This window comes from Eumetopias jubatus, unplaced genomic scaffold (assembly GCF_037043125.1).
Source record: "Eumetopias jubatus isolate StellerSeaLion01/CBP00866 unplaced genomic scaffold, mEumJub1_p1.0 scaffold_11, whole genome shotgun sequence".
Lineage (NCBI taxonomy): Eukaryota > Metazoa > Chordata > Mammalia > Carnivora > Otariidae > Eumetopias > Eumetopias jubatus.
In genome coordinates this window covers 64959094-64986261 of record NW_028274817.1, presented here as the reverse complement: position 1 = coordinate 64986261, position 27168 = coordinate 64959094, and the positions used below count along the sequence as shown (strand labels likewise).

At 36.1% G+C, this 27168-nt stretch overlaps 1 protein-coding gene across 6 annotated transcripts in view; it reads right to left on the bottom strand.

Moving 5' to 3' along the window:
- ATRX (ATRX chromatin remodeler) overlaps window positions 1-27168 on the bottom strand; it is a 300408-nt gene that overhangs the window by 224136 nt on the left and 49104 nt on the right. For all 6 annotated transcript variants that reach the window (XM_028101410.2, XM_088028724.1, XM_088028725.1 and 3 more), the window contains one exon: window positions 16200-16312. In XM_028101410.2, coding sequence (XP_027957211.1) covers window positions 16200-16312 — 113 coding nt within the window. The remainder of the gene's footprint in view (window positions 1-16199; window positions 16313-27168) is intronic.

Here is a 27168-nt window from a genome sequence, read left to right as displayed (position 1 = left end):
ATGCACACAGACGAAACAAAGAAATAAAACTGTCCCTATTTTCAGGGGCACCTGGGTGGCTCAGTCGTTAAGCGTCTGCCTTTGGCTCAGGTCATGGTCCCAGGGTCCTGGGATCGAGCCCCACATTGGGCTCCCTGCTCCGCAGGAAGCCTGTTTCTCCCTCTCCCACTCCCCCTGCTTGTGTTCCCTCTCTCACTGTCTCTGCCAAATAAATAAAATCTTTAAAAAAAAAAAAACTGTCCCTATTTTCAGACAAGATTATGTAGAAAATTCCAAGGAATCTACAAGGCAAAAAAAAATAAAACAAACAAAAACCCTCCCTACAGCAAGTTCACAGGATTCAAGGACAACATAAAAAGAGAATAAAATTCCTACATACCTGCAATGAACAAATAAAATCTAAATTACAAATAACAAACAGAATTTAAAATAGCATACCAAATACCTGAAATACTTACGTAAAAATCTAACAAAATATGTGCAAGAGTAGTATACAGGTAACTATAAAACGCTGGGCCCACTGAGAATTTCTATTGACTTTTTTCCTGAGCATGGATTACACATTCTTATTCTTTGCATGTGTTTGATTGATAACTATACAGTTTTACTGGGGAAAGGTTTTGAAGAGCAAGTACTCCACACACTTTCTTTTTTAATGTTTCCTATTCTCAGATGGATAAATTCCCTTAGTCTGTCATCAAATTCACTGATACTTATACTACTACCTTTAATCTCCTGTCAAGTACAATGATTTGTTATTCAAAATTGTATTTTTTAGTTCTAGAACTTCAAAATAGGTTTTTACAGTTTTTATGTCTATGCTAAGATTTCCTATCTCTCTGTTAATCATAAATGTATTTGCCTTTTTGTGCTTGAGCTTAGTTGTAATTGCTGCTTTAATGTTCTTGTCTGCTAATCTCAACGCTTGAGTCATCTGTAGATTGGTCTCTGCTGACTGTCCTTCCTTTTGAGCATGGGTCACATTTCTTCTTTCTTCATCTATCTAGTATTTTGGATTGGTACCAGTCAGTTGGAAAGATAAAGTGAAGACACTGCAGCCCATTATGTTCCTCCAAAGAGCTGATATTTCTGTTATGAGGAGGTAGTTAACTTAGCTGAAATCAAACCCCAAACTGTTTACCCTGTACTGGAAGCAACTAAAAGTTTTCTACTGTTCTTTTTACCCCTAACTGAGCTGCCTGGAATCTGGGCTGCACTTGAACAATTCAATCGCAGGTATGGTTGGAGTTTTTGCAGCTTTTGGAGTTCCCAATTTGTAGCTCTCTTCTGAATGGAATCCTCCCCCTTCATTTTACAAAAGCTGCTAGTGTCCCCCTAAATTTCTTCATACCTCATCCAATATGAATACAGATTTCTATCCAAGTCTTAACTGCCCCCGACTGAGCTAACTGGCACTGTCCTTAACAAAAAAAGGCTTAACAATTGGGAATTCACTAATAGTATTTCCTTCTTCCATGTGTTCACTCCCCTCCCATTTGTGTCTGCTTTTTGTCACTTTCCAGTTCCTTCACATAATTATTTTCAGTATTTTGGCCAGAGTTTGTAACTGGTATCCGTGGGAAATAATCTGCTTGTGCAAATGAAGCTAGTTTGCCACCACCAGAGGCTGAACTCCCCAACTACCTACTAAACATAGAACTCTGACAATATAATGTCATTCTAAAGACAAAGAGAATTTAAAACAAATACTTAATGCTGGTTAGGTTTCTCTGTTGTGATGGTATGGTTAGCAAATTTGCAACTAGGTGGATAACATGAGGACTGAGCAAATGAGTACAAAAATTGAGGAATAGTAGGGCCAGATTTCTCTGTTACAGAAAGAAGTTAAAATACAAAAGAGGAAGATTACAATGAAATCTGTGGTAACAAATTAGAATGAAAAGTATCGGGGCGACTGGGTGGCTCAGTCGTTAAGTGTCTGCCTTCCGCTCGGGTCATGATCCCAGGGTCCTGGGATCGAGCCCCGCATTGGGCTCCCTGCTCCAAGGGAGGCCTGCTTCTCCCTCTCCCACTCCCTCTGCTTGTGTTCCCTCTCTGGCTGTGTCTCGCTGTCAAATAAATAAATAAAATCTTTTAAAAAATTTTAAAAAAAGAATTAAAAGTATCAATATCAACTTTAGGAGAGGATGATAAAGTAGAAGGGTCCTAAGCTCCCATCCATTCATGGAAACACCTGCATCAGTGTAAATAACACAGAAAACAACCCAAGACTGACAAAACAGATTCTCCACAGCAATCATAGAGAAGAGGCCACATCAAAAATGGTAGAGAGGGCACAGACATGGTTAAGAACAAAATTGACCCAAGAGACTGTCTGAAAGCGGAAGGGAAAGCACAAGCACAGAGAAGGGAGAAAAGCAGACCCCACACCAGGCTCCCCAGGCATGAGGGGCCTGCACTGGAAAGATGTGTCCCTGTAACATTTGGCTTTGAAAATGAGAGAAACTCAACACTGAAAATTTTCATAATCAGTTCAACACTTTGAACTTTAAAAATCAGCAGGCTGGGCTCTGGGAAAACCACAGGGCAAGAGGAAACTGAGTCCCTGCCCTTAAAGAGCCAGCATGAGAAACAACCCCAGTGAGATACCACATAGAAGCAGCAATTTGAAAACCACCAGGGATATACCGTAAGGAAACTGATGTACTTACTAATCTCAGAACCTGCACAGGAGGGGAAGGGAACTTCAGGAGACTACTCCAAGAACAAAAGAGTGGGCAGGTGCCACTTACCTCCCCAACCCCCAGTCCAGATAGCAGGGCACTTTTGGGAACCAGTGAACACTCTCCACCTAGCCTGCAAACAGCACACCATGCCCTCCATAAGAGTTCTCCAACGTATCTCCAGGTCCCCTCCAGAGCAGATTAGTGCATACCTTGCAAATTATCATGGGCCCTGCCCACACCCCCACCTCTCCTTCCAATCTGCCCCACTGAACCCAACAACAGCAAAGGTCCACCTAAAGAGGAACCAAAAAACTGGCATTGTGCAAGCAGACCTGAAAGTGGCCAGAACCAATACAAAGTGACTCATGACCTGGGGAAACAGAAAAATAAGCACACAGACCAGTTCAACTGCAGCCCTGCAGAAGGCTGAGGGCAGACAAACAGTATGATGGCAGGCCCCACTAACTTATACAAGTCTCAGGGGACAACACACAGAGAGTACCCTGCAGTTCAGTTAAGAGCGCACCCTGCAAATGTCTCATATAAGCCAACTCAAGAACGAGCCGTCCCCAGACTGGCCTATTAACAATGCAGGGACCAAACTCTGCCCATAATAGGCAAAGGGAGCCATTGGATCCAACTGCGTTGAAGAGAACTGTGGCTCAGCCACAATGGTACAATGCACACAACACATACAGGAGACACCCCTGAAGTGCAAGGTTCTGGTGAACAGGGAACCTTGCACTGCAGGGAACTACAGGACATCGTCCTCATAGGACCACTACTTACAAGTGTAGAAGACATAGATGACTTTCCTAATACATATAAATAGACACAGAGAGTGAGACAAAATAAGGAGAAAGAAGAATATGCATCAAATTAAAAAACAAAAAATGACAGGAAGAGAAGTAAGCAAAACAGATCAGCAATATGCCTGAGAGAAAATTCAACATAATGGTCCTAGAGATACTCACTAGAACTGAGAAGAGTGGAGGATCTCACTGAGAATCTCAACAAAGAGGTATAAAATATAAAAAAAAGAACCAAGTACAGATGAAGAACACTATAAATGAAATTAAAAATATACTAGAAGGAATAAGTAGTAGACTAGAGGAAGCACAAAAACATATCGGTGACCTTGAAGACAGAGTACTAGAAGGTAATCAAGCTACACAAGAGAAAGAACAGATTGGGCGCCTGGGTGGCTCAGATGGTTAAGCCTCTGCCTTCGGCTCAGGTCATGATCCCAGGGTCATGGGATCAAGCCCCACATCGGGCTCCTGGCTCAGCGAGGAGACTGCTTCTCCCTCTGCCTCTCTCCCTGTTCATGCTTTCTATCTCTGTATCTCTGTGTCTCAAATGAATAAATAAAATCTTTAAAAAAAACAATAAAAAATGAGAACAGATTAAAGGAACACAGCAACACCATCAAGCATAGGAACATATATATATTAGGGATCCCCGAAAGAGAAGAAAGACAAAATGGGTCAGAAAGTTTATTTGCAGAAATAAGACCTGAAAAATTACCAAATCTAGAGAAGGAAACAGAAATCCAGATCTACAACAAGGTACAAAGAGTCTCCCCCAAAAAAATCAACCCAAGGAGGTCCACACCAAGACACATAGTAATTAAAATGGCAAAAAATAGTAAATAAAGAGAGGATAAGAGAAGGAAACAGAAACCCAGATCTACAATGAGGTACAAAGAGTCTCCCCCAAAAAAATCAACCCAAGGAGGTGCACACCAAGACACATAGTAATTAAAATGGCAAAAAATAGTAATAAAGAGAGGATATTAAAATTACAGAACATTTTATCCTAAAGCAGCAGAATACACATTCTTTTTAAATGCACATGGACATTCTCCAGAATAGATCACATACTGGGTCACAAATCAGCCCTAAAAAAGTACAAAAAGATGGAGATGAGACTATGCATATTTTCAGACTACAACAGTATGAATCTTTAAGTCAACCACAAGAAAAAATTTGGAAAGACCACAAATACATGGAGGTTAAAGAACATCCTACTAAAGAATAAAAGCGTTAACGAGGAAACCAAAGAAGAAATTTCAAAAATACATGGAAACAAATGAAAATGAAAACACAACAGTCAAAAACCTTTGGGATGCAGCAGAGGCAGTCCTAAGAGGGAAGTACAGTGAAATACAGGCCTACCTCAAGAAGAAAAGGCTCAAATAAAAACCTAAACGTACACCTAGAAAAGGAATAGCAAATAAAGCCTAAAGCCAGAAGAAGGGAAATAATAAAGATTAAAGCAGAAAAAAAGGATAAACAACAACAAAAACCAGCAGAACAGACCAATGAAACTGAGAGCTCATTCACTGAAAGAATTAATAAAATTGATGAACCACTAGCCAGACCTAAAAAGAGAGAGAGAAAAGACCCAAATAAATGAAATGTCAAATGAAAGAGGAGAAATGACAACTGCACAGAAATACATACAACTATAAGAGAATATTATGAAAAATTACTTGCCAGTAGCGCAAACCGGAAGAAATGGATAAATTCCTAGAAACATACAAATTACCAAACTGAAACAGGAATAGAAAATTTAAACAAACTGAGAATCAGCAAAGAAACTGCATCAGTAATCAAAAATCTCCCAACAGGGGTGCCTGGGTGGCTCAGTTAGTTAAGCATCTGCCTTTGGCCCAGGTCATGATCCCAGGGTCCTGAGATCAGGCCCCATGACAGACTCCCTGCTCAGCAGGGAGTTTACTTCTCCCTCTGCCCCTCCTCACAACTTGTTTTCTCTCTCTCTCTCTCTCTCTCTCTCTCTCTCTCATAAATAAATAAACCTTAAAAAAAAATCTCCCAACAAACAAAAGTTCAGGGCCAAATGGCTTCCCAGGGGAATTTAACAGACATTTATTTTTTTTTTAAGATTTTATTTATTTATTTGAGAGAGAGAGACAGAGGTAGTGACAGAGATAGAGAGAAGAGAGGAGGAGAGGGAGAAGCAGGCTTCTTGCTGAGCAGGAAGCCTGATGCAGGGCTCGATCCCAGGACCCCAGGATCATGACCTGAGCCGAAGGCAGACGCTTAACCGACCGAGACACCCAGGTGCCCCTTAACAGACATTTAAGTAAGAGTTAATGCCTAGTCTTCTCAAAATGCTAAAAAAGTAGAAAGGGAAGGAAAACATCCAAGATCCCCCTACAAAGCCAGGATTACTTTGATTCCAAAACCACACTAAGACCCCACTACAAAGGAGAATTACTGGACAACATCCCTGATGAACAAGGATGCAAAAATTCTCAACAAGAAACTAGCAAATCGAATCAAACAGTACATTAAAAGGATTATTCACCATGATCAAGTGGGATTTATTTCTGGGCGGCAGGGGTGGTTCAATATACACAAATCAATCAATGTGATAAACCACATTAATAAAAGAAAGGATAAGAATCATATGATCCTCTCAATAGATGCAGAAAAAGCATTTCACAAAATACAGCATCCATTCTTGCTCAACAAAGAAGGTATAAATAGAACATACCTCAACATCATAAACGCCATATATGAAAGACCCACAGCTGATATCTTCAATGCAGAAAAAAAGGACAGCTTTTCCTCTACAGTCAGGAACGAGACAGGGATATCCACTCTCATCATTACTATTTAACATACTACTGGAAGTCTTAGTCTCAGCAATCAAACAAAAAGAAAGAAAAGACATCCAAATCAGCAAGAAAGAAGTCAAACTTTCACTATTTGTAGATGAAATGATACTCTATGTAGAAAATCAGAAAGATTCCACACACAAAAAAAATGCTAGAATACATGAATTCAGCAAAATCAATGTACAGAAATCGGTTGCATTTCTATACACTAATAATGAAGCAGGAGAAAAAAAAAATCAAGGAATCGTTCCCATTTACAACTGTACCAAAACCCATAAGCTACCTAGAAATAAACCTAACCAAAGAAGTAAAAGATCTGTACTCTCTAAACTATAAAACACTGATGAAAGAAACTAAAAAGGAAACAAAGAAATGGAAAAACAGTCCATGCTCAAGGACTGGAAGAACATACATTGTTAAAATATATTTATTACCTAAAGCATCTACACATTTAAGTACTCCTTACCAAAATACCACCAGCAGTTCTCAAAGAGCTAGAAAAAACAATCCTAAAATTTGTATGCAACCAGAAAAGACCCTGAAAATCCAAAGTAATGTTCAAAAAGAAATCTAAAGCTGGTGGCAACACAATTCCAGATGTCAAGCTGTATTACAAAGCTGTATTGATCAAGACAGTATGGTACTGGCACAAAAACAGGCACATAGATTCAATGAAAGAGAATAGAGAGCCCAGAAATGGACCCTCAACTCTACGGTCAACTAATCTTTGACAAAGCAGGAAAGAATATCCAGTGGAAAAAAAGACAGTCTCTTCAACAAAAGGTGTTGGGAAAACTGGACAGCAACATTCTGAAGAATAAAACTGGACCACTTTCCTACACAATATACACAAATAAATTCAAAATGGATGAAAGACCTAAACATGAGACAGGAAACCAACAAAATCCTAGTGGAGAACACAAGCAGAAACCTCTTTGACCTTGGCCGTAGCAACTTCTTACTAGACATGTTGCCTAGAGGCAAAGGAAACAAAAGCAAAAATGAACTACTGGGACTTCATCAAGATAAAAAAACTTCTGCACAGCAAAGGAAACAATCAACAAAATTAAAAGGCAGCCTATGGAATAAGAGAAGATATTTGCAAATGACATATCTGATAAAGGGTCATTATCCAAAATCTATAAAGAACTTATAAAATTCATCACCCAAATGAAAAAAAAAACCCAGTTAAGAAATGGGCAGAAGGCATGAATAGACATTTTCTCAAAGAAGACATCCAGATAGATGGCTAACAGACATAAGAAAATATGCTCAACATCCCTCATCATCAGGGAAATACAAATCAAAACCATGATGAGATACCACCTCACACCTGTCAGAATGGCTAAAATTAACAATACAGGAAACAATAGATGGTGTGAGGATGCAGAGAAAGGGTAACACTCTTACACTGTTCGTGGGAATGCAAACTGGAATAGCCACTCTGGAAAACAGTATGAAGGGTCTTCAAAAAGAGAAAATAGACCTACCCTATGACCCAAAAACTACCCTACTAGGTATTTACCGAAAGTATACAAAATTATTCCAAAGGGTACATGTACCCCAATGTTTACAGCAGCATTATCAACAATAGCCAAACTACAGGGACAGCCCAAAGGTTGATCCACTGATGAATGGATAAAGAAGATGTGGTATATATACAATGGAATATTACTCAGCCATCAAAAAGAATGAAATCTTGCCATTTCATTGACGTGGATGGATCTAAGTGTGTTATGCTAAGTGAAATAAGTTAAGTCAGAGAAAGACAAATACCATATGATTTCACTCATATGTGGAATTTAAAGAACAAAACAGATGAACATATGGGCAGGGGGAAAAATGGGAGAGGAAAATAAACCATGGAGACTCTTAATGATAGAGAACAAACTGAGGGTTGATGAAGGGAGGTGGATGGGGGATGGGCTAAATAGGTCATGGGTATTTAGGAGGATACTTGTTGTAATGAGCACTGGGTGTTATAAGTAAGTGATGAATCACTAAATTCTACTCCTGAAACCAGTATTACACTATATGGTAACTAACCAGAATTTAAATAAAAATTTGAACAAAATGAGTATTCTACCAACAATGCTATCATTCACAGGATAGAGAAAGAGCTCCCAGACAAATAAAACTTAAAATAATTCATAACTATTAAACCAGCCTTACAAGAAATGTTAAGAGGGATAATCTGAGTGGGAAGGTTACACCATAAGGAGTAAGAAGAATAGGAAGCACAAAAGCAGTAAAATTAAGTATACCTAAGAAATAAAAGAATTCACAAAATACAAGGATGAAAAATAAGACACCATATATGAAAACACGGTGGGGGGGGGGGAGTAAAACTTTAGTATGTTCGGAATGGGTTTGAACTTAATCAACCATCAGCTTAACATAGACTGCTATATGCAGAAGATGATATATATAAGCATAATGGTAACCACAAGTCAAAAACTGGTAAGAGATATGCAAAACATAAAGAGAAAGGAATCCAAGCATATCACTAATGAACGGAAGCAAACAATGAGAACAGAGCAAGAGAAGTGAGACAGAAGTACTACAAAAACAACCATAAAATAGATAACAAAATGGCAATAAATACATACCTATTAATAATTACTTTGAATGTATATGGACTAAATACTCCAATCAAAAGACATAGGGTGAAGGAAGGGATAATAAAGAAAGATCCATCTATGTGCTACCTACAAAAGACTCATTTCAGACCTAAAGACACATGCATATTGAAAGTAAAGGGATGGAAAAACATTTATCATGTGAAAGGAAGTGAAAAGAAAAATGGGGTACAATATTTATATAGGACAAAGTAAGACTTTAAAACATCGTCTGTAACAAGAGACAAAAAAGGAGACTACAAAATCATAAAGGGAATAATCCAAAAAGAAAATGTAACAATTGCAAATATGTATGAACCCAACATGGGAGCACACACAAAAACAAAGCAGTTAGTAACAAGCATAAAGTAATTGACAGTAACTCAGTAATAGTAGGGGACTTAACTTACATCAACAGATCATCCAAACAAAAAATCAAAAAGTAAACAGTGGCTTTGAAGGACACATTGGAACACATGAATCCAATAGATATATTCAGAACATTCCATCCTAAAACAGCAGAATACCCATTCTTTTCACATACACATGGAATATTCCCCACAACAGATCATATGTTAGGCCACAAAACAAGTCTCCAAAAATTAACAAAGATGGAAGTCATACCATGCATCTTTTCCAACACTAGCACAATGAAACTAAAATCAACCACAAGAAAAAATCTGGAGAGCACATAAACACATGAAGATTAAATAACATGCTAATAAACAATAAATGGGACAACCAAGAAATCAAGGAGGAAATAAAACTAAATGTAAACAAGTGAAAACAAAAAAACAATGGTCCAAATCTTTCAGACGCAGCCAAAGCTGTTCCAAGAAGGAAGTTTATAGCAAAACAGGCGCAGTATGAAAAACCTCAAATAAATAACTTAAACTTATACCTAAAGGAACTAGAAAAAGAATAACAAATGAAACCCAAAAACAGCAGAAAGAAGTAATAAAAATAAGAGCAGAAATAGGGGCACCTGGGTGGCTCACCCAGTTGATGGTCCAACTCCTGGTTTAGGCTCAGGTCATGATATTCCCAGTTGGGAGGTCAAGACCTACATCAGGCTCCCCAGTCAGTGGGGGGTCTGCTTCCCCTCTGCCCTTCCTCCTATTCATACACATGTGCTCTCTCTCTCAAATAAATAAATCTTTAAAAAAAATAAGAGCAGAAATAAACAAAATAGAAACAAAATTGAAATCTTATCCAGACTCATCAAAAATAGAACTCAAACAAAACTAGAAATAAAAAGGAGAAATAACAACCAACAACACAGAAATACAAACGATTTTAAGAGAATATTATGAAAAAGTATATACCAACAAACTGGACAACCTATAAAAAATGGATAAATTCCTAGAAACATAACCTCCCAAAACTGAATCAGTAAGAAATAGATGATCTGAGCAGACTATTACCAGCAATAAGATTGAATCTGTATTCAGTAACAACCAACAAAAATCCATGACCAGATGGTTTCACAGGTGAATTCTACCAAACATTTAAAGAGTTAATACCTATTCTTCTCAAACTGTGCCAAAAAATAGAAGAGGAAAGAAAGCTTTCAAATTCATTCAATCAGGCCAGTGTAACCCTGATACCAAAACCAGATAAAGACTCCACTAAAAAAAAGAGAACCACATGGCAATATCCCTGGTGAACAGAGATGCAAAATTCCTCAGCAAAATATTAGCAAAGTGAATCCAACAATACATTAAGGAATCATTTACCAAGATCCAGGATTTATTCCTGGAATGTAAAGTGAGTCAATATTCACAAAAACAGCCAATGAGATACATCTCATTCAATATAGAAAGGATAAAAACCTTATGATAATTTCAAAAGATGCAGAAAAAGGATTTGACAAAGTATCACATCCTTTCATGACAAAAACACTCATAGTAGGTTTAGTGGGAACATACTTCAAAATAATAAAGGCCATTTATAAAAAACCCACAGCTACCATCATCCTTAATGGGGAAAGAACTGGGAGTTTTTCCCCTAAGGTGAGGAACAAAACATGGGATATCCACCCTCACCACTGTTATACAATATAGTACTGCAAATCTTAGCCACAGGAATCAGAAAATAAAAAGCATCCAAATTCGTAAGGAAGAACACAAACTTTTACTATTTGCAGATGACATGATACTATATAGAGGAAACCCTCAAGACTTCAACAAAAAACTAGTAGAACTGATACACAAATTCAGTAAAGTTGCAGGATACAAAAGCAATCTAGAGAAATCTGTTGAATTTTTATGTACTAATAATGAAGTACCAGAAAAAATTGAGAAAATAATCCCATTTATAATTTTACCAAAACCAAGAAGATACCTAGGAAGAAACCTAACCAAAGAAGCCAAAGATATGTACTCTGAAAACTAAAGAACACTTGTGAAAGAAACTGAACAGGACACAAAGAAATGGAAAACATTCCAAGCTCATGGATTGGAAGAACATATATTGTAAAAATGTCTATACTAACCAAAGCAATCTACACATTTAATGCAATCCCTATCAAAATACCAACAGCATTTTTCACAGAACTAGAACAAACAATCCTAAAATATGTATAGAATCACAGAAATCCCCAAATAACCAAAGCAATCTTGAAAAGGAAGAACAAAACTGAAGGTATCACAATCCCAGATTTCAAGATATACTACAAAGCTGTAGTGATCAAAACAGTATGGTACTGGCACAGTAACAGACACATAGATCAATGGAATAAAATAGCCTAGAAATCCAAGATTATATGGTTGATTAATTTTCAACAAAGGAGGCAAGAATATGCAATGGGAAAAAGTCTCTTCAACAAATACTGGGAAAACTGGACAGCAACATGCAAATAAAAATTTGAGATGAATGAAACTGGACCACTTTCTGACACCATACACAGAAATAAACTCAAAATGCATTAAAGACCTAAATGTGAGACCTGAAACCATAAAAATCCTAGAAGAGAGCACAGACAGTAATTTCTCTGACATCCACCATAGCAACATTTTTCTAGATGTGTCTTCTGAGGCAAGGGAAACAAAAGCAAAAATAAACTACTGGAACTACATCAAAATACAATACTTCTGCACAGCAAAGGAAACAACACAACTAAAAGATAACCTACTGAGTGGGAAAAGATATTTGCAAATGACATATCCAATAATGGGTTAGTATCCAAAATATATAAAGAACTTATACAACTCAACACCAAAAAAACCCACAGATAATCCAATTTTAAAATGGGCAAAAGACATCAAAAGACATTTTTTCCGAAAAATACATACAGATGGCCAACATGAAAAGATGCTCAACATCACTTGTCAAGGAAATGCAAATCAAAACCACAATGAGATTATCAACTCACACCTGTCAGAATGGATGAAATTTAAAGCACAAGAAACCACAAGTATTGGCAAGGATGTGAAGAAAAAGGAACCCTTGTGCACTGTTGCCAGGAATGCAAACTGTACAGCCACTGTTGAAAACCATATAAAGGTTCCTCAAAAAATTAAAAATAGAATTACCATAAGATCCAGTAATTCAACTACTGGATATTTATCCCAAAAATACAAAAACACTAATTTGAAAAGATATGTGCACACCTGTTTACTGAAGTATTATTTACAATAGCCAATATATGGAAGCAACCCAAGTGTCCATCAATAGATGAATAAAGACAATGTGGTATGTATATACAATGGAATATTACTCAGCCATAAAAAAGAATGAAATCTTACCATTTGCAATAACATGGATAGATCTAAAGGATACAGTGCTAAGCAGAATAAGCCAGTCAGATAAAGACAGATACAACATGATTTTACTCATATGTGGAATTTAAGAAACAAAACAAAGAAAAAAGTAATAAACAAAAGAGAACAAACTGGTGGTTACCAGAGGGCAGGTGAAGTAAGTAAAGGGGACTAAGAGTACTCTTAATGTATAGAATTGTTGAATCACTATATTGTACACCTGAAAATAATATAAAACTGTAAGGTTAGTTATACTGGAATTTAAAAATAAAAGTATCAATATCAACTCATGAAAATATTAACACATATATCCATTTTCTCTGTGTAAGGGCATGTAACCAAAGATGTCCTGGTTGCAATGAGAACACTGTACAACCAGATCTTGGTTTCTAAATACAGCATCTCACTAAAACCAAGTGGAACTCCTTGGAGAAATAACTGATTTCTGGGCCAGGTAAAGGACAGTGCAAAATACACATTCAACATCTTGTGAGGGCAGAAAAGTAATGAAGTGCTCTAGAATGATGATTTGTAAAAAGGTCAGCAGGAGCCATATAGAAGGGGCTCCCACTTGCCACCAGTGATACAAAAGAACACTGAAATAAATAGAGTTATTAATGAATAAAGAAAGAATATTAGTATATTCAAATTAAACAAATGAAGAGAGAAGAGAATGTAAAGCCCTCCCATATACTTACATTAATATATCAACTAAAAGAGGTAAGTAATAATAGATTATTCAGCATTTGGAACCCATCAATGTAATATATCATTTAGCCAAGAATCATGAATGGATACTGCAGTACGCAGAATTTCTACAGATGGCCCCCAAGATTTCACGCTCCCTAATCTCCAGAACCTATGAATGTGAGGAAATGCCACTTCCATGACTGTACTATGTAAAACAGCACCACTGACCTTAAAAATTGGAGGAAGGGGTAAAAGGGATTTGGCTAGCGTAATCACACAAGTCCTTAATAGTAGGTAAATTTCTCCAGATGATGGCTGAAGAAGCAAGCAAAAGAGATTCAAAGCATGAGAAAGACTCAACGTGCTGACTTTGAATATGGAGGGGGCCATGTGAGAAGAAATACAAACAGCCTTAAGCTAAGAGAGAGGATCCTGACCAACAGCCAGCAAGAAATGGGAACCTTAGACCTATAACCACAAGGACTTGAATTCTGCGATCAACCTAAATGAGCACAGAAATGGATTTTTCCACAGAGCTTTCAGAAAGGAATATAGTCTCAAAGACACTTTCACTTTAGCCTTGTGATACCCTGAGAAAAGCCCAGAAAGGCTCACTGGATTCCTTACCTACAGAACTGTGAAATAATACATTTGGATTATTATAAGATGCCATGTTTGTGGTTATGTGCGATAGAAAACACATAAGTTAACTTTTGATAATGAAAAAGAATACCTAAATAGTTTCACAGTAAAACCCTACAAATTACTTATTAGTTACAAAGGAATAAATCATAAGTTTATAGTGGATTAATCTAGCATAACAACCAGTCAAGTAAGCTAAGTTAACATCACCAATAAAAGAAAAAATTACAGGGGTACATGGGTGGGCTCAGTCGGTTAAGCGTCTGCCTTCAGTTCAGGTCATCCATCATTCCAGGGTCCTGGGATTGAGCCCCAAGTCGCGCTCTCTACTAAGTGGGGAGCCTGCTTCTCCCTCACCCTCTGCCTGCTGCTCCCCCTGCTTGTGCGCTTATGTGCACTCTCTGTCAAATAAGTAAAATCTTTAAAAAAAATAAAGCTTTAAAAAAATTACATCATGTGCCTTGTGATATGATGTACTGACAAGAACACAACACCACATATTAACCCCAACAAAAATAAATAACCTGAATCTAATTATAACTCATCAGACAAATTCATATCAACGGTCACTATAGACCTGTACATTTCAAAAGTATCATGGCCCCAACAGACAAAGAAATGGTTTTAGATTTAAAAGGACTAAAGAGGGGCACCTGGGTAGCTGAGTCAGTTAAGCATCCAACTCTTGGTTTCAGCCCAGGCCATGATCTCATGGGTGGTGAGATCGAGCCAAGCCCATAATCCATCAGCACAGAGTCTGCTTGAGACTCTCTCCCCCTTCCTCTCCCTCCCACTCTGCTCTAGAGTGTGCACTCTCTCAAATAAATAAAATCTTTTAAAAAATAAAAAGACTAAAGAGACAAGGCAACCATATGCTATCTATATATGTTATCTTCAAGTGGATACTTGACTTGGGAGGAAAAATTTACCTATAAAAAAACTGTTGGGGCAATTTTTGAATTAAGAATAAGGACTATGGATTAGATAACACTATATATTTAGTTTCACCCACCTACTTACCCTTCCCATTATTCAATACTTCCTATATTTTGGTGTTGCCATTTCAGATTATTTTCCTTCTGATTTAAGAAAACCCTTTAATACTTCATCTATTGTAGGTCTACTGACATGATGGAGTTCTCACTTTTTGTCTATATTAATTCTACCTTCACCTTTGAAAGATGCTTTCACTGAATATACAGTTCCAAGTTGGCAATTATTTTCATTTGGTACTTTAAAGAAATCATTTCATTATCATGTAGTTTCTATCATTCATGTTGTTAACTGTGCTATCATTGTTATTGCTGTTCCTTTGAAAGCAATGATATTTTTCCTCTGCTTGTAAGTTTTTCTCTTGGCTTTTTGTCCTTTAGGAGTTTAATTATGATATATCTAGTTATAGTTTTCTTTATATTTATCCTGCTTGAGGTTCACAGAGTTTCATGAATCTATGGCTTGATGCCTTTCATCACTTCCAGAAAATGCTCAGTAAGGTTTCTGACCCATTCTATCTTTTCTCCCCTTATGGGATTCTAATTACATATATGATTGAACTTCTCACTGTGGTCTACCACTCTTAAACTTTTTGTACATACTGTATTTGTGGTGCACATGCACGTGTGTGTGTGTGTGTGTGTGTGTGTGTGTGTGTGTGTGTGTGTGTGTGTATTCAGCTCTTATATATGTAGCTAACCTTGAAAACCTCAAAAGTGATCATCACATGATACAGGACACTTTTAAAAAGGAGAAAAGGAGGTAGAAAGGAGGTATTGAGTCTTTTTTATTTAAAAAATTCACCAATTCTACTCAGAGAAGTTATCAAACGATGTAAAAAATTAACTCATAATATGCAAATAAATAAAATAATACATTTCTATACTGCTCCCACCTCTTCTAATATTACCTATTTTTCATAATGAACATTTATCACCCATGCTATAAGATATCTCCATTACGCATAAAACCATAGTGCATCCTTCTCTAAGCACCTATAACCATACAACTTACATTTTACTTATGTAAATTAAAATTTCCAATATCAAATATTAGCTAAACACTAGATTCAGAAGGGCTAATAAAGCCTTCAATAGTTGCTCCCTCCCAAAACTAAATGGAAAATAGACTAGACGATATTGCACATTATTTCTCAATTTACCTGTGCTTTGGTTCATCACAAGTCTTGGAGGAGAACTTGTTTCTTCAGATTCTTCTGATGAGTGTGCCAGGAAGTCATGAAGCTTCTGCACCAATGTATTCAACTTGCTTTCACTATCAAAACAAAAATTTAAAGAACTTCTTTAATTAGCCTGTCACATATTTAATCAAATGTAAACTTCTAACAAACTGAAAACATATCTATACTGTAAGTTGTCTGAAAGAATGCATATTCAAAATAAAAGTAAAAGAAAATGAATTTTCATTATTTCATTGAGGATTTGAAAACACGAGTAAAATGCTGAGTGATTTTGCTTTACATCATTTAAAATAACAATTGACTAATGTATCAAATATATTTACCAAACACTCTCTGGAAGGCCTCTGTATTTTTTTAATCACTCAATCTTCTGCTTGTCACAGAATAATTGTATAAATGACAAAAAGATGAAGAAAATCTAAAACAGGACTTAGAAGAGCTCACAGATTCCCAGGGAAATATTTATATAACCAAATTGTTACAGCATATCCTGCTAAGTTATATAATAGGTACATCTGTAATCCAACAGATTTATAAAAGTTAAAACCTTAAAAGAATGTACCAAATAAACATATATCCCATTTCTAATACAGGATTTCCTAAACTTAAAAAAGGGAAAATAGATAAAACTGACTTGACTGGAATTCAAAACTTTTGTGTATCAAAAGATACCATCAAGAAAGTGAAGAGATGAACCATACAACTAAAGAAAAGTATTTTCAAATCATATATCTGAAAAGGTATTAATATCCTTTTGCATAACATATATCCTTCAAATAAGATGATATTTCTCCTTTAAAGGATGTTTAACCTTTTAATACAAAATTCTTATAATTTAACAATAAAAAGAGAAAGGACCCAATTTAAAAATGGGCAAAGGACATGGATGTCTAGGTGGCTCAGTCGGTTAGGCAACTGCCTTCAGCTCAGGTCACGATCCTGGAGTCCCAGAATTGAATCCCGCGTCAGGCTCCCTGATCAGCCAGGAGTCTGCTTCTCCCTCTGACCTTCCACCCTCTCATGCTCTCTTTCTTTCATTCTCTCTCAAATAAATAAAATCTAAAAATAAAATGGGCAAAGGACATAGATATACACTTCTCCATAGAAGATATACAAAGCGCCAGTAAAACATGAAAAATGTTCAAGATTATTAGTCATTAGGAAAACACAAATCAAAACCACAAGATATTATTTTACACTCATTAGGGTGGATATAATTCTTTAAATGAAAAATAAGGGTTGGCAAGAGTGTAGAGAAACTGGAATCCACATATATTGCTGATGGAGATGTAAAATGATGCAGTCATTGTGAAAAAGTTTAGTAGTAACTCAAAAAGTTAAAAAGTTACCAAATGACTCAGTAATTCCATTCCTAGATATATATCCAAAACAATGATATCATATATCCACACAAATACTGTACACAAATGTTCATAGCAGCAATATTCGTAACAGCTAAAAAAGTAGAAAGTACCCAAATGTCTACCAACTGTTAAATAAACAACGGAATATTAGGTCCCAATAAAAAGGAATAAAATATACACCCATGCTAAAACATGGATGACACTTGGAAACATTATGCTAAAAAAGGCAAATGCAAAATGCCACATATTGGATGATTCCCTGTATATATATATGAAATGTCCAGAATAGGCAATTCTATAGAGACATTAAGATCAGTGATTGCCAGGAGACAGCAGAAGTGGGGTATTGGGAGGTATGGGCTACTTTTGGGGTCAATGAAAATGTTCTAGAATTACAAAGTGTGACAGCTGCACAATACTGTAAATTTTCAAAAAAAAATAAACTGACTTATAAACTAAATTGGTTTAAATAGTGAATTTTATGTAAATTTTCTCAATAAAAAATGCAGAGGAAGAAATTCAAGAACATACCTATGTATTTACATAAAAAAAACTTGTGCATACACTTCCAAAGATATCCATAACCAAAATGTAAAAGGCAAATAATTTGAAAATAAGGAGATAAAAACATCCTATTTTTTAAAAATACTCAAGTCTTAGTAGATAAATGAATAAAAGACAGAAACAATTTTTAAAAAGGGAATACAACTGGGTAACAAAAAATTGGGAGAAAAAGCACTGCAACCTCACTAAGAATCAACAAAATGCAAATTAAAACACTGAATCGGGTAACAGCTGTGTTGGTGCTTCCTGGGCGAGGCATCATCCCCATTCAAGCAGTGCACTGGGCCCACCCCAAGACCAATAGTCCCCTCTGCACCATTTTCTTATGTTTGGCTAGAGAGAACCCAGGATATTAAGGGAAGGAAAAAGAAATGAGATATAACAGACATATTACTGTGTGGAATTTTGGTGGTTTTGTTTTGATGAAGAGGGTTTTTGTTTTGTTTTTTTTCTTTTTTTGGTTTGTTTGTTTAACAAAATTCTGCAACAAACTTGCCTCTAGAATAAAGGTACCAAGACTTGGTATAATTTCTACTTTTTGCCATAACCTTGCTTTCGAAAAATTGTCGAGTGACTCACAGTCCTTAATCTTTAATCAGAAAATGGAACCAGAGAAAAAGATGCTACATGTCTACCAATGGCACACAAAACTCCTTGTAACCAAAATTCAAAAAAAAGAATGAATGATGTCATTCTACATCTTGTCCCATCAACAGATTACAAAGAGCAAAAAAGTTGTTCTTTAGAAAAGAGCATATAGCAAACTGGCAGAATAACGATTTTCTCACTCATTCCTAGAATTCACAGAAATCCAACCACAAAGCCAGTGATCACATGAATTCATGCTGTAGCTGGCCAAGGTCAGGACTATGGATAAATCAGCATAACCCTTTAATATTAGTATCACGAAATGCAAAAATTAAAACAATTGGATACAATCAGTAGAAATCTTTCCTTCTGTGAAGGATAGCACTTTTAGACATAAACATGTTTGTGTTATATTATAAATTATGAGACCAGGTAGAAGCCAAGTGGTAAAAGAAAAAAAAATTTGATACTTAAAATGTTTTGCCCATTTATTTGAAAAATCTTCTCTCGTTGAAGGGTGGATGTGATTTTTAGAAATAGCCAAATGTCATTTAGAATCAAATGTGGTGAGTTATCAAGTTGGGTAAAATTCGTTTTTGCCAAAATCTGAAGTATTCCTTAAGATTTATTTTCTTGCATGCATTCTAAATGGGTTACAAAAGGAGAGTTCTCAAAATGTCCTAAGGAATGACATCACTGATATCAGCATGGCCTCCTACAGTGAATACTTAGAAGGGAAATACTAATCTGCATATAAAAGCTCTGATGTCAGTTTTTTAAATCTGCCTCATTTTTAGAATCACACTTTCAGAGATGATCCTTGTAATTGTGTAAGTCTCATTTGTGGAAATGGTATTTTAAACACACCAAAATCAACTATTTAAAAAGGCAACATTTATCAATCCTTTTGTGAAGTGAACAATCTTCCTAAAGCAAAACCACACACATTAACTTACCAGTTTTATAACTGTGAACTATTGCAAATGATATATTTTATTAAATCTAGACATGGTTGTCACTCTTCCCGTCTCTACCAAAATGTGAAGCTGACTTAACCAGTACTATATACATTACTTAACTGTACATGCTAAATAAGTCCTTAAAACCATCCTTTAAAAGTGGTTAAAAATCTCCACTGAGGAACAATGTTTACAGTCACACAATTTCATGCTTACAGTCACACAATTTCAATAGTGGCTTGATGCAGATGACTAGTGAAATCTGATCTATCTGCAAGTGGATCCAAAAAAAATTTAATTCTTCCTGTAAACTAACCATATCATGAATGACTAGATTTTAGACAAATTTTAAGTCCTAATGTCAATATTCTTAACTACAGGCTGTGTTCTTTCCCTTGAATGTTACTGCTTTATTTTTTTTTCCAGGAGGAACTGTGGAATTCCAAATATTTTATGTGTTTTCTTTTGTACTATTATTTTGGAGATGTTTATGCATAGAGAACTAGCCACTTTTTAAACTGAATTTTTTATTATGAGATAAATGTAGATTCACATGCAATTTTAAGAAAGATTCTGTGTATTCATTACCCACTTTTCTTCAATGATAATGTCTTACAAAACTATTTTTCACTTTCAACTCATTCATCTACCTGTGTTTAAGACACAATGGACAACACATTCTCTGAAATTTGGTTATATGATCATGGGTATGATCACACTGACCAAAATGGTTTTTTTAAATGGAAAAATGAACAGTAAGTAATTTAAAATTTTTGTTCACATCATGATTGTTTAAAATAGCACTGATAAAAATATTATTATCCAAATGGGAGTTACATTATCTCTATTCACAAGATGGCATCTTCCATGTAGAAAACCTTATAGATCACAAAAAATTTCTGAGACAGCTAATAAACAAATTCAGTAAAGTTAGTGGATACAAAATCAACACACAGGGGCGCCTGGGTGGCTTAGTCGTTAAGCGTCTGCCTTTGGCTCAGGTCATGATCCCGGGGTCCTGGGATCGAGCCCCACACTGGGCTCCCTGCTCCGTGGGAAGCCTGCTTCTCCCTCTCCCACTCCCCCTGCTTGTGTCCCCTCTCTCGCTGTCTCTCTCTCTGTCAAATAGATAAATAAAATCTTTTAAAAAAAAATCAACACACAAAAACCAGTTGCATTTCTATACACTAACAATGAACAGTCCAAAATGGAAATTAAGAAAACAATTCCACTTACAATAGCACTGAAAACAATAAAATATTTTAGAATTAATTTAACCAAGGAGGCAAAAGATTTATGCACTGAAAATTGCAAAACAGCACTGTTTTCACTGCTGAAAAAAATTAAAGACACAAATAAATGGAAAGATACCCTGTGTTGATGGATTAGAAAAAGTTAATATTGTTAAAATAATACTCCACAAACAAGCTAGAGATTCATTTCAACTCGTATCAAAATCCCAACAGCATTTTTTGCAAAAATAGAAAAACCCATCCTAAAATTCATGGAGAAGCTCATGGAATCCCAAAAAACCGTAACAATCATGAAAAAGAAGAAAGTCAGAGAACTCACACCTCATGATTTCAAAACTAACACCAGAGCTAAAATAATTGAAACAGTGTGGTATCGATATAAGGACAAACAACATATAGACCAATGGAATAAAAAACTCAAAACTAAACCCTTGTGTAGATATGGTCAATGATTTTTTAACAAGACAGCAAGATTAATCAAGAAAGGGCAGCTCTGGGCGCCTGGGTGGCTCAGTTGGTTAAGCAACTGCCTTCGGCTCAGGTCATGATCCTGGAGTCCCCAGATCGAGTCCCACATCAGGCTCCCTGCTCAGCGGGGAGTCTGCTTCTCCCTCTGACCCTCCCCCCTCTCATGTGCTCTCTCTCTCTCATTCTCTCTGTCTCAAATAAATAAATAAAATCTTTAAAAAAAAAAAGGGCAGCTCTTTCAACAAATAGTGCTGGGAAAACTACATAGCCATATGCCAAAGAATGAAGCTGGACCCTTGCCTGACATCACATATAAAAAGTAACACAAAATGCATCAAAGAACTAAACATAGTAGCTAAAAACTATTAAATTACTGGAAGAAAACATAGGAAAAAAATTTCATGACATTGTATTTCATGATGATTTCTTGAATACAACACCAAAAGTACAATGCAACAAAAGAAAAAAAAAAACTGGATTTCATCAAAATGAATACCGTCTGTACATCAAAGGACACCATCAAGAGAGTGAAAAGACAACCCAGAGAATGTGAGAAAATATTTCCAAATCATATATATGAAATGGTATTGGTATCCAGAATAGATAAGAAAATCCTAGAACTCAACAGCAAAAAAATTTAAAAACAGGCAAGTGACTTAAATAGACATTTCTCAAGAAGATGTAAAAATATCCAATGAGCACACAAAAAGAGGCTCTACATTGCTAATCATTAGGGAAAAGGAAATCAAAACCAAAATGAGATATCGTTTTGCACCCATTTATATTACAAAAATATGGAAAATAAGTCATGATGAGGATGTGGAGAAACTGGAACCCTGAATGTACTACTGGTAGCAATATTGAATAGTTCAAGCACTGGAGAAAAACAGTATGGTAATACTTCAAAAAGTTAAAACATGGAACTTCCATATGACCCAGCAATCCACCTCCAAGTATATATCTAAAAGAAATGAAAGGTGGAACTTACACACCAACATTCATACCAGCATTATTTATAAGAGCCAAAAGGTACAAATAATCAAATTCCATCAAAGATACATAAATAGAAAAACAAAACACAACAGACATGTGAAATAAAAGGAATGATACTCTCCCAAAAGGAATCAAATTCTTACACATGCTATAAAATAAATGCTTTGAAAACCTTGTATTAAATGAATAAGCCAGACACAGCAATAGGACAAGTATCGTATAACTCCTAGTTGAGGTTCCTAAAATAGTTAAATTCTTAGAGACAGAAAGCACATTATAAGACTGGAAGGGGGAGGTAATACACAGTTACTATTTAATGGGTACACTTTTGTGTTGGAAATGATGAAAAAGTTCTGGAAATGGAGAGTGATAATGATTGTACAAGAATGTCAATGTATATGTACCTAAATGCAATTAATTATACACTTAAAAATGGTTAAAATGGTAAATATCTTTAAAAACACAGGATATATCAGGCAAATATAAAGTTATGAGAAAGTTTGTGTTGAACATGGCTGCTAAAAATATGAACAAAGAATGGACAAACTTCAGCACTGCTTCCACTAGAGAAAATTTGGAAATAACACAATTATTCACAAAAAACAGAATAGACTGTATGTTCATATAACACAATACTATAAGCAGTTAAATGAATGAACTGAAGCCACATGAATCAATAAAGACTAAAAACAGTTCAAATGGGACTTCAGATTCATCTACAAAATTCTAGGAATATAAAAATCTGAAGGAAATACCATTAAATTTTAATTGCCATTTATTTTAATAATAAAACAACTTATCTTCACATCAGCCCACAAAACAAGCCCTAACAAATTAAAAGGCATCAAACTCATCCCATGCGTATTTTCTAACTACAACACTATGAAACTAGAAGTCAACCACAAGAAAAAATCTGGAAATACCAAATACATGGAGGTTAAATAACATGCTACTAAACAATGAATGGGTCAGCCAAGAAATCAAAGAAGAAATAGAACATGGAAACAAAGGGAAATGAAAATACAATGGTCCAAAACCACTGGGAGGAAGCAAAAGAGGTTCTAAGAGGAGAGCTTACAGCAATATAGGTATATCTCAAGATGCAAGAAATTGTTCAAATAAACAAACTAACCTTACACCTAAAAGGGCTAGTAAAAGAAAAACAAAACCTAAAACCAGCAGAAGGAAATAAAGATTAGCAGCAGAAATAAAAGATACAGAAACTAAAAAAAAACCAATAGAACAGTTCAATGAAACCAGGAGCTGGTTCCTTTAAAAGAACAACAAAATTGATAAAGCTCTAGCCAGAGTTATGAAGAAAAAAAGAGAAAGGACTCAAATTAATAAAATCATAACTGAGAGAATAAAATCATAACCAATACCAGAGAAATACAATTATTAGAGATTATGAAAAATTATAATGCAAAGAAATTGGACAACCTACAAGAAATCAACAAATTCCTAGGAACATATAAATTACTAAAACTGAAACAGGAAGAAATAGAAACTTTGAACAGACCAATAACTGGCAAATAAACTGAATCAGGAATTAAAAAACTCCCGACAAACACAAGTGCAGGACCACAAGGCTTCACAGGCGAATTCTACCAAACAATTAAGAGTTAATACATATTTTTCTTTTTTTTTTTTAACGCTGAAAGGGGGAAAGAGTCCCCCATTTATTTTTTTTTATTTTATTATGTTATGTTAGTCACCATACAATACATCATTAGTTTTTGATGTGGTGATCCATGATCCGTTGTTTTCGTATAACACCCAGTGTTCCATGCAGTACCCGCCCTCCTTAATACCCATCACCGGGCTAACCAATCCCCCCTCCCCCGTCCCCTCTAACACCCTGTTTGTTTCTCAGAGTCCATAGTCTATCATGGTTCATTTCTCCCTCCGATTTCCACCCCCCTTCATTTTTCCCTAACTTCTCCTAATGTCCTCCATGCTATTCCTTATGTTCCACAAATAAGTGAAACCATATGATAACTGACTTTCTCTGCTTGATTTATTTCACTTAGCATAATCTCCAGTCCCATCCATGTTGATGTAAAAGTTGGGTATTCATCCATTCTGATGGGTGAGTAATATTCCATTGTATATATGGACCACATCTTCTTTATCCATTCATCTGCTGAAGGGCATCTCGGCTTTCAGCGGTTTGGCTATTGAGAACATTGCTGCTATGAACCCTGGGGTGCATATGGCCCTTCTTTCCACTACATCTGTTTCTTTGGGGTAAATACCCAGGAGTGCAATTGCTGGGTCATTGGGTACCTCTATTTTTAATTTTTTGAGGAACCTCCACACTGTTTTCCAAAGTGGCTGTACCAACTTGCATTCCCAACAACAGTGTAAGAGGGTTCCCCTTTCTCCACAACCTCTCCAACATTTGTTGTTTCTTGCCCTGTCCATTTTTGCCATTCTAAATGGTGTAAGGTGTATCTCAATGTGGTTTTGATTTGAATTTCCCTGATGGCTGATGATGATGAACATTTTTTCATGTGTCTCTTAGCCATCTGTATGTCTTCTTCAGAAGTGTCTTTTCATATCTTCTGCCCATTTTTTGACTTATTTGTTTTTTGGGTGTTGAGTTTGAGAAGTTCTTTATAGATCTTCGATACCAGCCCTTTATCTGCAGTGTCATTAGCAAATACCTTCTCCCATTCTGTGGATTGCCTCTTTGTCTTGTTGACTGTTTCCTTTGCTGTGCAGAAGCTTTTTATCTTGATGAAGTCCCAAAACTTCATTTTTGCTTTTGTTTCACTAGCTTTTGGAGATGTATCTTGAAAGAAGTTGCTGTGGCCAATGTCAAAGAGGTTACTGCCTATGTTCTCCTCTAGGATTTTGATGGATTCCTGTCTCACATTGAGATCTTTCATCCATTTTGAGTTTATCTTTGTGTACAGTGTTAGAGAATGGTCGAGCTTCATTCTTCTACATGTGGCTGTCCAATTTTCCCAGCACCATTTATTGAAGAGACTGTCTTTTTTCCATTGCATGTTTTTTCCTGCTTTGTCGAAGATGATTTGACCATAGAGTTGAGGGTCCATATCTGGGTTCTCTATTCTCTTCCATTGGTCTATATGTCTTTTTTTGTACCAGTACCATGCTGTCTTAGTAATCACAGCTTTGTAATATGGCTTGAAATCAGGCAATGTGATGCCCCCAGCTTTTTCTTTTTCAACATTTCCTTGGCAATTTGGGGTCTTTTCTGATTCCACACAAATTTCAGGATTGTTTGTTCCAGCACTTTAAAAATGTCATTGGGATTTTGATCGGGATGGCAGTGAAGGTATAGATTGCTCTGGGTAGCAAAGACATTTTAACAATGTTTATTCTTCCAATCCATGAGCATGGAATATTTTTCCATCTTTTTCTGTCTTCTTCAATTTCTTTCATGGGTATTCTGTAGTTCCTAGAGTATAGATCCTTTACCTCTTTGGTTAGGTTTATTCCCAGGTATCTCATGGTTTTTGGTGCTATTGTAAATGGAATCGTTTCTCTAATTTCACTTTGTACAGTTGTGTTGTTAGTGTATAAGAAAGCAACTGATTTCTATGCATTGATTTTATAACCCGCCACATTACTGAATTGCTGTATGAGTTCTAGTAATTTGGGGGTGGACTCTTTCGGGTTTTCCACATAAAGTATCATGTCATCTGCGAAAAGAGAGAGTTTGACTTCTTCTTTGCCAATTTGAATACCTTTTATTTCTTTCTGTTGTCTAATTGCTGTTGCTAGGACTTCTAGTACTATGTTGAACAACAGTGGCGAGAATGGGCATCCTTGACGTGTTCCCGATCTTAAGGGAAAGGCTCTCAGCTTTTCCCCATTGAGGATGATATTCGCTGTGGGTTTTTCATAGATGGATTTTATGAACTTGAGGACTGTTCCCTCTCTCCCTAAACTCAAGAGTTTTAATCAGGAAAGGATGTTGTATTTTGTCAAATGCTTTTTCTGCATCAATTGAGAGGACCATATGTTTCTTCTCCCTCCTCTTATTAATGTGATCCGTAACACTGATTGACTTTAGAATGTTGAACCACCCTTGCATCCCAGGGATAAATCCCACTTGGTCATGCTGGATGATCCTTTTAATGTATTGTTGGATCCTATTAGCTAGGATTTTGTTGAGGATTTTGGAATCCATATTCATCAGGGATATTGGTCTGAAATTCTCCTTTTAGATGGGGTCTTTGCCTGGTTTGGGGATTAAGATAATGCTGGCCTCATAGAATGAGTTTGGAAGTTTTCCTTCTGTTTCTATTTTCTGAAACACCTTCAGTAGAATAGGTATTGTTCCTCTTTGAATGTCTGGTAGAATTCCCCAGGGAATCCAGCAGGCCCCAGACTCTTGTTTTTTGTGAGGTTTTTGATCACTGCTTCAATCTCGTTACTGGTTATTGGTCTATTCAGGTTGTCAATTTCTTCCTGTTTCAGTCTTGGCAGCTTATAGGTTTCCAGGAAAGCATCCATTTCATCCAGATTGCTCAGTTTATTGGCATATAGTTGTTGATAATAATTTTTAATACTTGTTTCTATTTCCTTGGTGTTAGTTGTGATCTCTCCCCTTTCATTCATAATTTTATTAATTTGGGTCCTTTCTCTTTTCTTTTGGATAAATCTGGCCAGTGGTTTACCGATCTTATTAATTCTTTCAAAGAAAGAACTTCTAGTTTCGTTGATCTGATCTACTGTGTTTCTGGTTTCTAATTCATTGATCTCTGCG